This window comes from Scyliorhinus torazame, chromosome 22, assembly GCF_047496885.1.
Source record: "Scyliorhinus torazame isolate Kashiwa2021f chromosome 22, sScyTor2.1, whole genome shotgun sequence".
NCBI classification, from domain to species: Eukaryota; Metazoa; Chordata; class Chondrichthyes; order Carcharhiniformes; family Scyliorhinidae; genus Scyliorhinus; species Scyliorhinus torazame.
Genome location: NC_092728.1, coordinates 99,620,658 through 99,633,054, shown reverse-complemented (window position 1 = coordinate 99,633,054; position 12,397 = coordinate 99,620,658). Strand labels below are relative to the sequence as shown.

Genomic DNA, 12,397 nt, shown 5'->3' with positions numbered 1-12,397 from the left:
AAATAGCAGACATAGCAATTTGGGCAGCACATCCTTCACATTTGAAGTTTGTTTTATTAAATAGCATGTCTCAGGGTTGAAACAATCTTGTTCACTCATTTGAAGTTTGTTCTTCTAATTTACCGTATCATTACAATCCCTTGACACACATTATGTTATGTAAGTCACATTAATAAAACCATCCCAGGGCTAAAGCCGCAAACCATTTTGAGCATGTACCTCAAGGCCACCGTAATCTCGAGGAACTCTTCTGATTCGCTCCAGCAGTCTGGGGAGAATTTATCAGGCTTGTTTCCCAGATTTTGATATTGCCTCTACATGGCAACAAGTCGGTGATTGGATACCCTGATACCTCATGACGACATTTGGAACAGAGTTGGTGAACCCACCAGCGTTTTTATTGTCTACTGTATTGTATCTTTATTTACTAATGAATTTATTAAGTAATATGAACAGACTAAAATATATTGGGAGAGTTCCCTGGCCCCTCCTCACAGCTTGTTTCTTGGCAACGGGGGCGTCAGCCTACCATTGGCTGGATCCCGCAGCTGTCAATGGGACTTCCCATTCAATCCACCCCGGGCTGGATTCTCCGATTTGCAGATTAAGTGCTGACGCCGGCGTGGGAACAGTGACGTTTCACGCCAGAAAAAAACGCGCAAAAGCTGCACCGATCATCCGTCTGGTGGTGGGGGGGGGGGCTAGCAGTCATGCAGCGTAAAGCCCCCGGCTTTACCTAGGGATACGGATGGAGAATTGCCCACTCCGTGGCCGCGTATGTGCACGGTGGCGACCAACAGCGGCCGCGCTGTGCAACATGCGCAGGCCGCGCGTGGATCCGGCCTGCCAAAAACTGTCCCCCTGCAACCAGTCTCGCCACCCCCCCCCCCCCCCCGGACCACCCCCCACAGTCCCCCCAGCTCCCCCTGCTAGCGGAATGGCTCCGCCCCTGACTGTGACGGAGCTGGAATCAGTCTGCAGCCGTCATGCCGGGTTCGCGATAAAGAAAATGGTACGTTCCACGCCGTCGGGAACTCGGCCCATCGGGGGTGAATCATCGGGGAGGGACTCAGGTCACGTTCTGAGGCCGTCCATACGGCTTGCGGTGTACTCAAAGGGTATGCCGTTTTCGAGGGGGTGAAGCATCGTAAATACGGCGCCGCCCTCAATTTTGGCGCAAACGGGGATTTTCCAGCCGATTGGCGAACGGGATTTTGGCGTCGCTGACCGGAGATTCCTGGCCATGGCATTTGGCAGACAGACTCTTCTGTTATTATGGTGTCTGAAGAGTACATTTCTTGATGAGCTTTTCTTCCGGCACTTGTTAAATGTAGTGAATGGGGGCCGATGAGTGATATATAATTTGTTAATTTCCGTATGTATCCCATTGAGAATCAAACTGGAAATAGTGAAAGGGGGCTTCGGGAAATGGTTTGGCATCAGGCAGGTATTGGCCTTTTTACCTCCCACAACAACTTGGAATGCTCATGGTTTGCGTAGACGTTCGCAGAATTTTGCCTGCCCCCAAATCTCCTGCTCCAAGGGTGGAATACAGCAACAACCTGCACCTGTACCAGCTGCTTAAACAAGTAAAAATCTCCCAAGGCATTTCCACAGGCGCATAATCCAAAAGGACAAGAGGGTTAGGGTTAGAATTCTAGAGCTAGATGGTTGAAGGCTGGGCCACCGATGGTGAGACAAAGGGAGGGTGTGGAGACGCTGCAACCAGGCGACAGGGAAGTTTAGGGTAAAGTGAGTAATTATGGAGGCGGTAATGGTTTGGAATAGCGAGCCAATAAAAACATTTTAAATGGGATGAGAATTTTGGCTATGAGGCATGCAGGAATCACGCATTAACATTAGTCAATGAGGACAGGGGTGGTGGGTGAGTGGGACAGTGCAGGATAGATTTTGGGTGGCAGAGGATTGGATGAGCTGATGTTTACAGAGTGAAAGATGGGGTTATGGCTAGGACAGCGTTAAGATGATAAATCTACGGCAGATGTATTTTATCGTAGCATTCCATACATCTTGAGTTCTGCAAATAATTTTCATCACTGGTGAAGAAGTGCTGAATTGTCGGGGTGGCATCCATCCAATTCGATGTAGAAAAGGCAACTTTAAAGCCACTTTCAGCGCCAGGCCCCAACATGCTTTATGGCCAATGAAGTCGTTTTGAAGTGTAGTCGCTGCTGTAATGTAGGAAACACGGCAGCCAATTTGCACAGAGCAAACTCCCACAGACAGGAATATGATAATTGCCTGACAATCTGGATTTTTTTGTGACATTGACTGAGGGATAAATATTGGCCAGGCCTAGATAATCCCCCTGCTCCCACTTCCAAGTAGAGGCCTTCCAGGTCTACCTGATAGACCAGTCAGGGCCTCGGTCTAAAGACTCATGTGAGAGACTGAGAGAGTGCAGCAGTTCCTCTGTGATGGTCAGTCTTGGTTTTTGTGCCAAGTGGGACTTGAACCTATTGACTAACAGGCAAAAGTGGTACCAATTGAGCCACACACAGCCTCTGTATTAATAGTCCAGATGAGTATAAAGATCCCATATGGCTGGTGTGCTGGTTTCCCATTTTTGCAATGACAGGATTGGAGCACACTATCCCTAAGTGGTGGACAGCCAATTACACTTGATAAGCGCAATTAAAGGAGGCCAGATGGAATTTTTCACTCAGCCGGAGGAGTACTCTCTCCCTATCCCTCCCCCCCCCCCACCAACAACCCACCCCTCTACATCGGACATGGGGGAAGGCAAAGACTGTCACAGCCTGGACGAGGATTGAACCTGGGTTAGGTTGAAACTGGCACTCGAGTGTGTGCCTTTGTGGGTAAGGCAGGGGATGGGGTAGGAGGAGAGTACAGATTTGCAAATATCTGCAGGTAGACAGAGCCCCAGCTGAAATGAAGCATGGCGAATAAGGTCCTTTGATATCAGGATAAAGCATTTTGCATTTTACTGCGTGACATCTAACTGGAGAAGAAATGAACTTGCCAAATGCCAGACTTGGACATTTATCCCCCGAGTCCAAGTTTATAAAAAAAAACGATTCTTGCAACAAAAAAAAGATAATTGTTTTCTTTTGGCAAATTATTGATTTGTGTGAAATGCACACAGTAAGCTACAATGTCTTGGCCTGTATTTATCTGGTTCAGCACTCTTACTGTGTGTGTGGGTGTGTGTGTGTGCAGGAACGAATGTTTGAAAAAATAATCCATTTTTAATTCTGACTTGACATGAGCAATTTTAAAGGCTCCATAAAAACACCGGAGCAGAAAAATCACGGCCGCGCAGCCATGGATTGACCAAAATACAATCTTCATTTTCGAAATGGAAAAAATGTGAATAAGAGCAGGAAAACACAAATGAGTTTCTCATATTTGACCGTCGAGCTGCAGAGACAAGAGGGGAAGTGGCAATCTCTAATACCAGGAGAGAGGGAGGGCTATTTGTTAGAGCAGCATGGTAGCACAAGTGGATAGCACTGTGGCTTCACAGCACCAGGATCCCAGGTTCGATTCCCCACTGGGTCACTGTCTGTGTGGAGTCTGCATGTTCTCCCCGTGTCTGCGTGGGTTTCCTCCGGGTGCTCCGGTTTCTTCCCACAGTCGAAAGACGTGCAGGTTAGATGGATTGGCCGTGATAAATTGCCCTTAGTGACCAAAAAGGATAGGAGGGGTTATTGGATTACGGGGATAGGGTGGAAGTGAGGGCTTAAGTGGGTCGGTGCAGACTCAATGGGCTGAATGGCCTCCTTCTGCACTCAATGTTCTATTTCCCAAGTGATGACTCTGTTTGATTGGTGTGGCTGGTGGCTGATTAATCGGCCTAAAAGGCTGTGCACTGCCTGATAACAGGTGGTGATTGGATCTGATCCCACTGAAAGGGTCCAGAGACCTAAGGAGCTCTCAGTTTCATTTTGGAAGCTTAGAGGAAAGACCCACTCTCTTTCCACTCCATTTCTCTCCAGAAAGACTGGGCGGGATTCTCCGAAGCCACGCTGGTTGGAAGAATCGGCAGTCGTGCCATTTTTTCGCGCGGCGCTGGTGCAACGCTGGCGCGCGATTCTCTGCGGTGCAGAGAATCGCCGCCGTTCGCGCCAGCGAGTTCGGCGCGGTGCTGGTCGCTATCCGCGATTCTCCGGCCCGAATGGGCCAAGCGGCTGCGCGTAAACGGCCTAGTCCCGCCGGCGCCGTCCACACCTGGTCGCTGCCGGTGGGGACTCGGCGCGAAGGCTTGGGGGATGGCCCGTGGGGGGGGAGGGGGGCTCCGTTCCCGGAGGGGGGGCCCCCGATGGGGTCTGGCCCGCGATCGGGGCTCACCGATCGGCGGGCCTGCCTCCCCCCGGGGCCTGCTTCCTTGCGCGATCGGCCCTAGAACCCCGTTGTTGAGGGGCCGGAGGGCTCGGCGAGGCTACCGTGTATGCGTTGGTGGGCACCGGCGCCACTGCGCATGTCGTCCTTGGCGCCGGCGCAATCGCGCATGCGCGGTACCTGCGGCACCCAGTTTGCGCTAGGAATTGCAGCTGGAGTGTCACGAATCACTCCAGCGCCGTGCTAATTCGACGTGGGAGCTGCCTGTTCACGCCATCGTAAAACACGACGGCGTGGAGCCTCTGCCTCAATTTCGGAGAATCCCGCCCACTGTGTTCCTGACCTGGATGAACCAGTTTACAGGAGATCACGTACAGGTTGTGCAGGAAAGGCTCAGAATCATCTGGTTACTCTCGCCAGAAATATCCAGCTAATTCTCACCAAAAAGCCAGTGTTGAGAACCATCTCTCTACAGGAAAGGCTGGTGTGATCCATCCAATTCTTTCACCAGAAAGGCAGAGCCCTGGAAGCAAAGCTTGATATGAAACAAGGGACCTCTCCAGGAGATACTGTGAGGAATATTGCAAAACTGGAAGGAAGTTCATTGCAGGCTGTAAACCAGAGACTTTACATCACCGGATTTCGGGCAGGGGCGGGGATCGCGGAGCTCCGGTCAGGGGCCGTTGGGAACGGCCCTCCCCCCGGCAATTCTCCGGGCCCCGATGGGCCGAGCGGCCACCCGTTTTCGGCCAGTCCCGCCGGCGTGAAATAGACAAGGTCCATACCGGCAGGACCTGGCTTGGAGGGCGGTTAGCAGGGTCCTCGGAGGGGGGGGGTGGCACGGGGGATCCGGCCCCGGGGGGGGGCCCACGGTGGCCTGGCCCGCGATCGGGGCCCACCGATCTGCGGGCGGGCCTGTGCCATAGGGGCACTCTAACCCTCCGCGCCGCCCTCTGTAAGGCTCCGCCATGGCCGGCGAGGAGAAGAAACCCCCTGCGCATGTGCCAGAACATGCTGGCGGTTCTGCGCGGCGCCAACCCCGCCGGTGCCGGCCTAGCCCCCGGATGTGCGGAGGATTCCGCACCTTCCAGGCGGCCCGACGATGGAGTGGTTCACGCCACTCTCTGGTGCTGGTACGGGCCGCCCCGCTGATTGCAGGAGAATCCCGGCCCTGGTGACTGTAATTACTGGGCAGCTAAGGGCCAAAACCTTTGGCTTCTATTCACTTCAAAGAGAAATTAATTTTAGTCGGCTGTAATTGACAGCTCCGAGACTGTCAGATGTCTGGATTGTTTATTTTAATTTCCCTACACTTGAATGCATATTAACGAGCCTGCTTTGAAACTAATTGCAATGGTTGTAAACATCTGGGAGTTAAGTGTTTTCAACTCCTCTTTTTCTCAGCAGAAAGCACTTACCTGCTTTTGATGTGGTAAGGACCTGGCAATCATAGCTAGGTGTTTATAAACATTGTGGTTAAACGGGAAGGTGGGAGTTCTCTGACATGTGGGGCCTCTAGGGGGTCTCTGGTGGGGGTCGGGACACCCTCATGAGTGCATGCTGTGGTGGGGTGGGTGACCCAGCAATTCCTATGGTTGGGTTTGCGGGAGGGGGGTGGAGATGCCCCTACCTTTCAGTGGAGGGGGGCAGGATTATTGTTGCGATGAGTGGAGGGGTGCCAGTTGCCGTATCTCGCTATCAAAATGGGCCAACAGCTGGATTCGGATCTCGATCTTTTGCGATCTCTGCCATATATAAATCTGTATGGCTGGGGAGAGTGAATTGCTTCTGGACACCTCACCAGCACCAGTGCAAACCAGGGTGGAAGAACATAGTCCCAAGCGGAGAATCCAGTTATTGATGGTTTTGGTCTAATATGTGATAAGCATAGTTCTGGATGTACAGATAAGGCTGGAGGTGATAATGTTACAAACTATATCACATGATATTGACTATTTACAAGGTTGTCTCTACAGGATGCTCTACATAGAACTCTCTTGCTCTCCATGCTGTGTTATCATGTGCTCTTAAATCACTGATGTTGCAGACTACATATTCACATATTCAACATTAAAACGTGAAAGCATAGCCTCAAAATAAGGGGAAGTAGATTTAGGACTGAGCTTAGGAGGAACTTCTTCACCCAAAGGGTTGTGAATCTATGGAATTCCTTGCCCAGTGAAGCAGTTGAGGCTCCTTCATTAAATGTTTTTAAGATCAAGATAGATAGTTTTTTGAAGAATAAAGGGATTAAGGGTTATGGTGTTCGGGCCGGAAAGTGGAGCTGAGTCCACAAAAGATCAGCCATGATCTCATTGAATGGCGGAGCAGGCTCGAGGGGCCAGATGGCCGACTCCTACTCCTAGTTCTTATGTTCTTATGAACTCATTATGCCACATGTCCTTCCAAGTTTCTGACCCAATGCTTTCTTTTTCTGGTTTATTTAGTTTCTCCTAAATGCATCTATGTTAGTCATCTCAACTAATCCTTATTGTAGTGAGTTCCACATTCTGACCACTCTCTGGGTAAAGAGGCTCCTCCTGAATTGCTAACCCAGCCAACATCCTTCATAATCTTAAAGACTGTCCTGTCTTCTGAGACCAAGTCTATTCAATCTTTCCTCACAGGTGTAACCTCTCAGGTCTGGTATCATTCAAGAAAATTCCTTCTCCAGTGCTTCCCTGTCTGATCTATCTTGAGCTTTGATTACTTGGGGAATTTATAGATTTTAATCATTTTCCCTTGACTTCTATCATGGCTTTCCCGTAAATGCACCTTTAGAATTTCCTTCATCTTTTTGGACGCAAACTTCCACTTAATGGTCAGAATTCTCCGATCGTTGCGATTCACTATTTCCCGCTGGCAGCGCACTCCCGCCCGTGGGTTTCCCTGCAGAGTGGGGTGGTTACAATGGGAAATCCCATTGACAAGCGGCGGGAAGAGAGAACCCCGCTACCAGTGAACGGCGCCCGGCCAAGAAACCAGCCCAATAGTCTTCCACCCTCCCAACCCCAACGCGAATAGGTAAAGGCTACAAAAGACATCTGGGGCGAGATTCTCCGACCCCCCGCCGGGTCAGAGAATCGCCGGGGGCTGGCGTGAATCCCGCCCCCGCCGGGTGCCGTATTCTCCGGCACCAGATATTCGGCGGGGGCGGGAATCGCGCCGCGCCGGTTGGCGGCCCCCCCCCCCCCCGATTCTCCGGCCCGGGTGGGCCGAAGTCCCGCCGCTAAAATGCCTGTCCCTCCGGCGTAGATTAAACCACCTACCTTACCGGCGGGACAAGGCGGCGCGGGCAGGCTCCGGGTTCCTGGGGTGGGCACGGGGCAATCTGGCCCTGGGGGGGGGGGGCCCCCCACGGTGCCCTGGCCCGCGATCGGGGCCCACCGATCCGTGGGCGGGCCTGTGCCGTGGGGGCACTCTTTCCCTTCTGCCTTCGCCACGGTCTCCACCATGGCGGAGGCGGAAGAGACTCCCTCCACTGCGCATGCGCGGGAATTCCGTCAGCGGCCGCTAATGCTCCCGTGCATGCGCCGCCCGGAGATGTCATTTCCGCGCCAGCTGGCGGGGCACCAAAGGCCTTTTCCACCAGCCAGCGGGGCGGAAATTCGTCCGGTGGGGGTCTAGCCCCTTAAGGTTGGGGCTCGGACCCCCAAGATGCGGAGCATTCCGCACCTTTGGGGCGGCGCGATGCTCGACTGATTTGCGCCGTTTTGGGCGGCAGTCGGCGGACATCGCGCCGATACCGGAGAATTTCGCCCCTGATAAGTGACATTGGAAGAGAATAGTTCTGAAAGCGAAGGCAGGGGGCTGTTGAGCAAAATGTTTGGCAAGATGTAGGTGGTAATGCGCTGGAACGAGTTTGCTGGGATGTCTGTCAGTTTCCATTTGGTTTTGGACACAAGTGATACTGATGTTTGCAGATAATAACAGGTTACTGGCCATGGGCAACTGTGAGGAGGGATCCAAGATCCTGGGCCTGATAACAGCACAAACAATCCTTCCTTGATGGAGTTCATACAGACAAATTAGGTTGAAAAATTTGGATCGGTAGTCGTACTTACAGATCCTATACCCATCTTTCATTTCTTTACTTGTCCCAATCCCTTGCACCATCATTCTTTATGTCATTTATCCACTCCTCTTTCCCCCCCCACCTTTCTTTCCCTCGGTACTTAAAACCAGTTACATCTCTAATGTTAGTCAGTTCTGACAGGAGTTCATCAATAGGTGACGTTAGTTCTGGTTCGTCTCCCAAAGCTGCTTGCTGGTGTGGTCTCCAGCATTTGTGTTTCGGATTTCCAGCATCTGCAGTGCTTTTTAAATGATTTGTTGCACTTCTGAATGCTTTTGGGTTCAGATATTATCCATTGCAAAATCTGACCTTTGAACCCTGAGCTTGACACCAACAAGTGGCAACTTCTTTTATTTTTAATTAAGGGGCAATTTAGCGTGGCCAATCCACCTGCCCTTCACATCTACCCTTGTGGGGGGTTAGACCCATGCAGACACGGGGAGAATGTGCAAACGCCACACGGACAGTGACCCGGGGCCGGGACGGAACCCGTGTCCTTGGCGCCGTGAGGCAGCAGTGCTAACCACTGCACCACTGTGCCGCCTTGCAAGCGGCAACTTCTTGATCGTCATTTTCTCCTCTTTCAATCCTGATGATTGTTCCATAGAATAATCCTGCATTAGGGGCCTTGGCCCTTCACTGGGGTATTTCCAACGTAGAAAATAAAGTGCTGAGGTTTTAGGGCACTTAATCTTGAATTTTAATCACTCACCCATACTTGCAATAATGCTGTGGACTGGCAGCCTAGAGGCACCACCGAAGGGATCTTCTGAACTTAGGCCTTTCCTCTTCTGCTTCTCTTCCTCTTTGAAGATGAATGCCGAGTTTTCTTCCTTTGTGATGTTAATGTAGAAGCACGTGTCCGAGTTGACCATAATGTGCCGGGGCCCAGGGTTGAGCAAAATGCTCTTGTTATCTTCTCGCTTTGCACCTATCAGGCAGACACCATACCTGAAGAACAGGAAGAAAACCGAGAAACATTCAGCCAACCTGGAATGTTATTGTCACAGGCGAAGGTTCCATTCGAACACCTCACCAATTCCTCTTAATAAAGATCAAATATTAAGTTGACCTGAAAACTCTCTCATGTTAGAAATACCCTGCCACGACCTATATTTACGTCATATCTTTAACATAGTAAATGCCCCAAGATACTTCACAGGTGCGCTATAAAACAAAATATAACAATGTGCCACATAAGGAGATATTAGTATAGAAGCAAAATGCTACAAATGCTGGAAATCGGAAATGAAAACAGAGAATGTTGGGACGATTCAGCAGGTCTGGCAGCATCTGTGGAGCGAGGAACAGGGTTAACGTTTCGAGTCCAAAGTACTCTTCTTCAGACCGAAAAAGAGTCATGCAGTCTGGGAACAGATGCTGCCAGACCCTCTGAGTCTTTCCAACACTTTCTGTTTTTATTAGGTCAGGATATTAGGTCGGGCGACCAAACGTCTAGCAAAGGAAGGAAAATTAGGAAGTTTGGGGGGGGGGTGGATGGCAAAGATTATGTGGGCAGTGGGGGAGATCATGGAGGAAGGGCATTCCAGAGGTTTGGGCCGAAGGAACTGAAGGCGTAGCGGTCAGCAGTTCCCATGTTTCTGTTGCTCTTGTCCTTCTAGATGGTCGTGGTCGTGGGTTTGGAAGGTGCTGCCGAAGGAACCTTACGGAGTTCTCGCGCAGTGCAGCTTGTAGATGGTACATACGGCTCCACTGTTTGCCGGCGGTGGAATGTTTCAATGTTTGTGGAAGGGGGAACAATCAAGCGGGTAGCTTTGTCCTGGATGGTGTTGCGTTTCTTGAGTGTTGTTGGAACTCCCCAGGCAAGTGGGGAGTATTCCATCACACTCCTGACTTGTGCCTTGTAGATGGTGGACAACATCTGGGGGAGTCAGGAGGTGAGTTACTCATTGTAGGATTCCACGCCTTCTGTCTCCCAGGTTTTATAATTTATTAATTACAGCCCCATATGGCAGAGGTCATTATTCAGAGCAGTTAGCAAAGGTGATATCAGAAAACAAATGTAGAACTTTTAAGCAGCATGGCTAACAGTGAAAGTCATTTTTAATTGAGTTTCCGATGGGAAGATGGTGGTGACCACTTACTGCTCACAATGGCAACAGACTTTTAAGACATTTTTATGATTTGTACCCAGAATAGAACATTTTCCGTTTCAGGCACCCAATTTCAACATCAAGGGTTAATCGCATACTAACTGTGTTTATTTTATGCAGATGTTGGACATTAACTGGGGATTCGTATGTACCCCTCTAAGTAGACACAGACTGAAACTGTGATTGTTGGGTTCGGAGATGTACGCTTGTGTGGGTCACTCCATAAATAAATGCTGATAAAAGTGTGTAAAGATTGGTTCCTGTTCCATTCTTCAACAATGGCATCAAGCAAGCCCGAATTTAGCTTAAGAAAGTGGTACCTTTCCTCCTTGAACTCCCCACTTACCTGGATGAGTTCGTCTCCAACAACACTGAAGAAGCTCAACACCATCCGGGACAAAGCAGCCTGCTTAATTGGTATGTCATCCACCACCCTAAATATTCACTCCCTCCAGCGCTGACGCACAGGGGCAGCTCGTGTGTACCAGTTACAAGCTGCATTTCAGCAACTCACCAAAGCTCCTTCAACAGCACCGTTAAAATCCAGGAACCCCCTGCACCCCAGCGCCTGCGGCTGTACCCACATCGCATCGACTGCAGTACTTCCAGAAGGCAGCTCACCACCACCTTCTCAAGGGCAACTAGAGATGGGCAACAAAGTGTGGCCTGGCCCAGCGATGCCCACCTCCCGACAGAAAGTACAACCGGGGCTTGTCGCAACTGAATGGCTTCCTGGGTTACTTTCGGGGACCTGGCAGAGTCAAACTAAATCAGTGTGGGACTGGAGTCACGTATAATCCAGACCAGAGCAGGGATTCTCCGGTCTTCCCAGCTGCATGTTTCTCGGCAGCGTGCCGTTCGCTGGTGGCGAGATTCTCTCTTCCCGCTGCTTGTCAATGGGATTCCCCATTGAACCCGCCCCACCTCACCCGGAAACCCATGGGGGGTGGGGTGCTGTCAGCGTAGGAGTAGAATCCCAACGGCTGGTAAAGGCAGCAGATTTCCACCCATAAAGGGGCATTAGTCAACCAGTTCTTTTTTGTGGCAACTCAGCATCTCCTGCTGAACTAGAGCAAAGTAACAAGGAAAACTGAAAGTAAAACCGATGCTCACTTTTAAAAATAACCTTCCAAACTTTCTTTTCCAAGAGATCGAAATTTAAATTGTCGAAATGCCATTCTGGGATTTGAGTGTGTGTTTTGTGGATTGCCAGTCACGCAACAAAACCATTACTGAAACATGCCCTCAGATAAACAGCACCATAGATCCCAGTGGTAACGGCTTAGTGTCTAACCCCTGGAACTATTCAATCCCCATGAAGAATTGTTAATCTGAACACTTACTTCTTGTGGGCATGGAAGGAGGCATAGGTGAAACTCTTCCCTTCGTATTCTCCGAAGAACTTGCTGTCACCGAGTTTGATGTGGTAAACCTCGTTCCCGGAACACCGACCATACATCCTTTGCCACTGCTCGGGGGACTGCTGTCCTTCTCTGTAACCATGGAGATGCAAACCTGGTATGAGTTTAAATTCTTTGCGAAACAAGTTGGACGGCGCAAGGGCTCTCGGGGGCCCTAAGTAGACAGAACAAGGTCACAGAGCCGCAGAACTGTTCCAGTGCAGGAGGAGGCCATTTGACCAATTGTATCTGTACTTGCTCTCTGAATGAGCAACTCGCTTACTGCCATTCTTCTGGCTGCAACCCTGCACATTCCTCCCCTTCACATAACACTCTAATTTCCCTCTGAATGCTTCGATGGAACCTGCCTCCACCACACTCTCAGGCAGAGCATTCCAAACCTTACCCACTTGGCAGATTTCTCATATTATTTTTATGCCAATTACTTTAAATCTGCGACTTCTCGCCCTTGATCCTTTTACGAG

The 12,397-nt window shown here is 50.5% G+C and overlaps 1 protein-coding gene across 4 annotated transcripts in view; it reads right to left on the bottom strand.

Annotated features, from left to right (window-relative positions):
* kcnt1b (potassium sodium-activated channel subfamily T member 1b) overlaps positions 1–12,397 on the bottom strand; it is a 531,773-nt gene that overhangs the window by 88,814 nt on the left and 430,562 nt on the right. For all 4 annotated transcript variants that reach the window (XM_072488719.1, XM_072488721.1, XM_072488720.1 and 1 more), the window contains 2 exons: positions 11,856–12,005; positions 9,111–9,349 (listed from right to left, as the gene is read on the bottom strand). In XM_072488719.1, the coding sequence (XP_072344820.1) occupies positions 9,111–9,349; positions 11,856–12,005 (389 nt within the window). The remainder of the gene's footprint in view (positions 1–9,110; positions 9,350–11,855; positions 12,006–12,397) is intronic.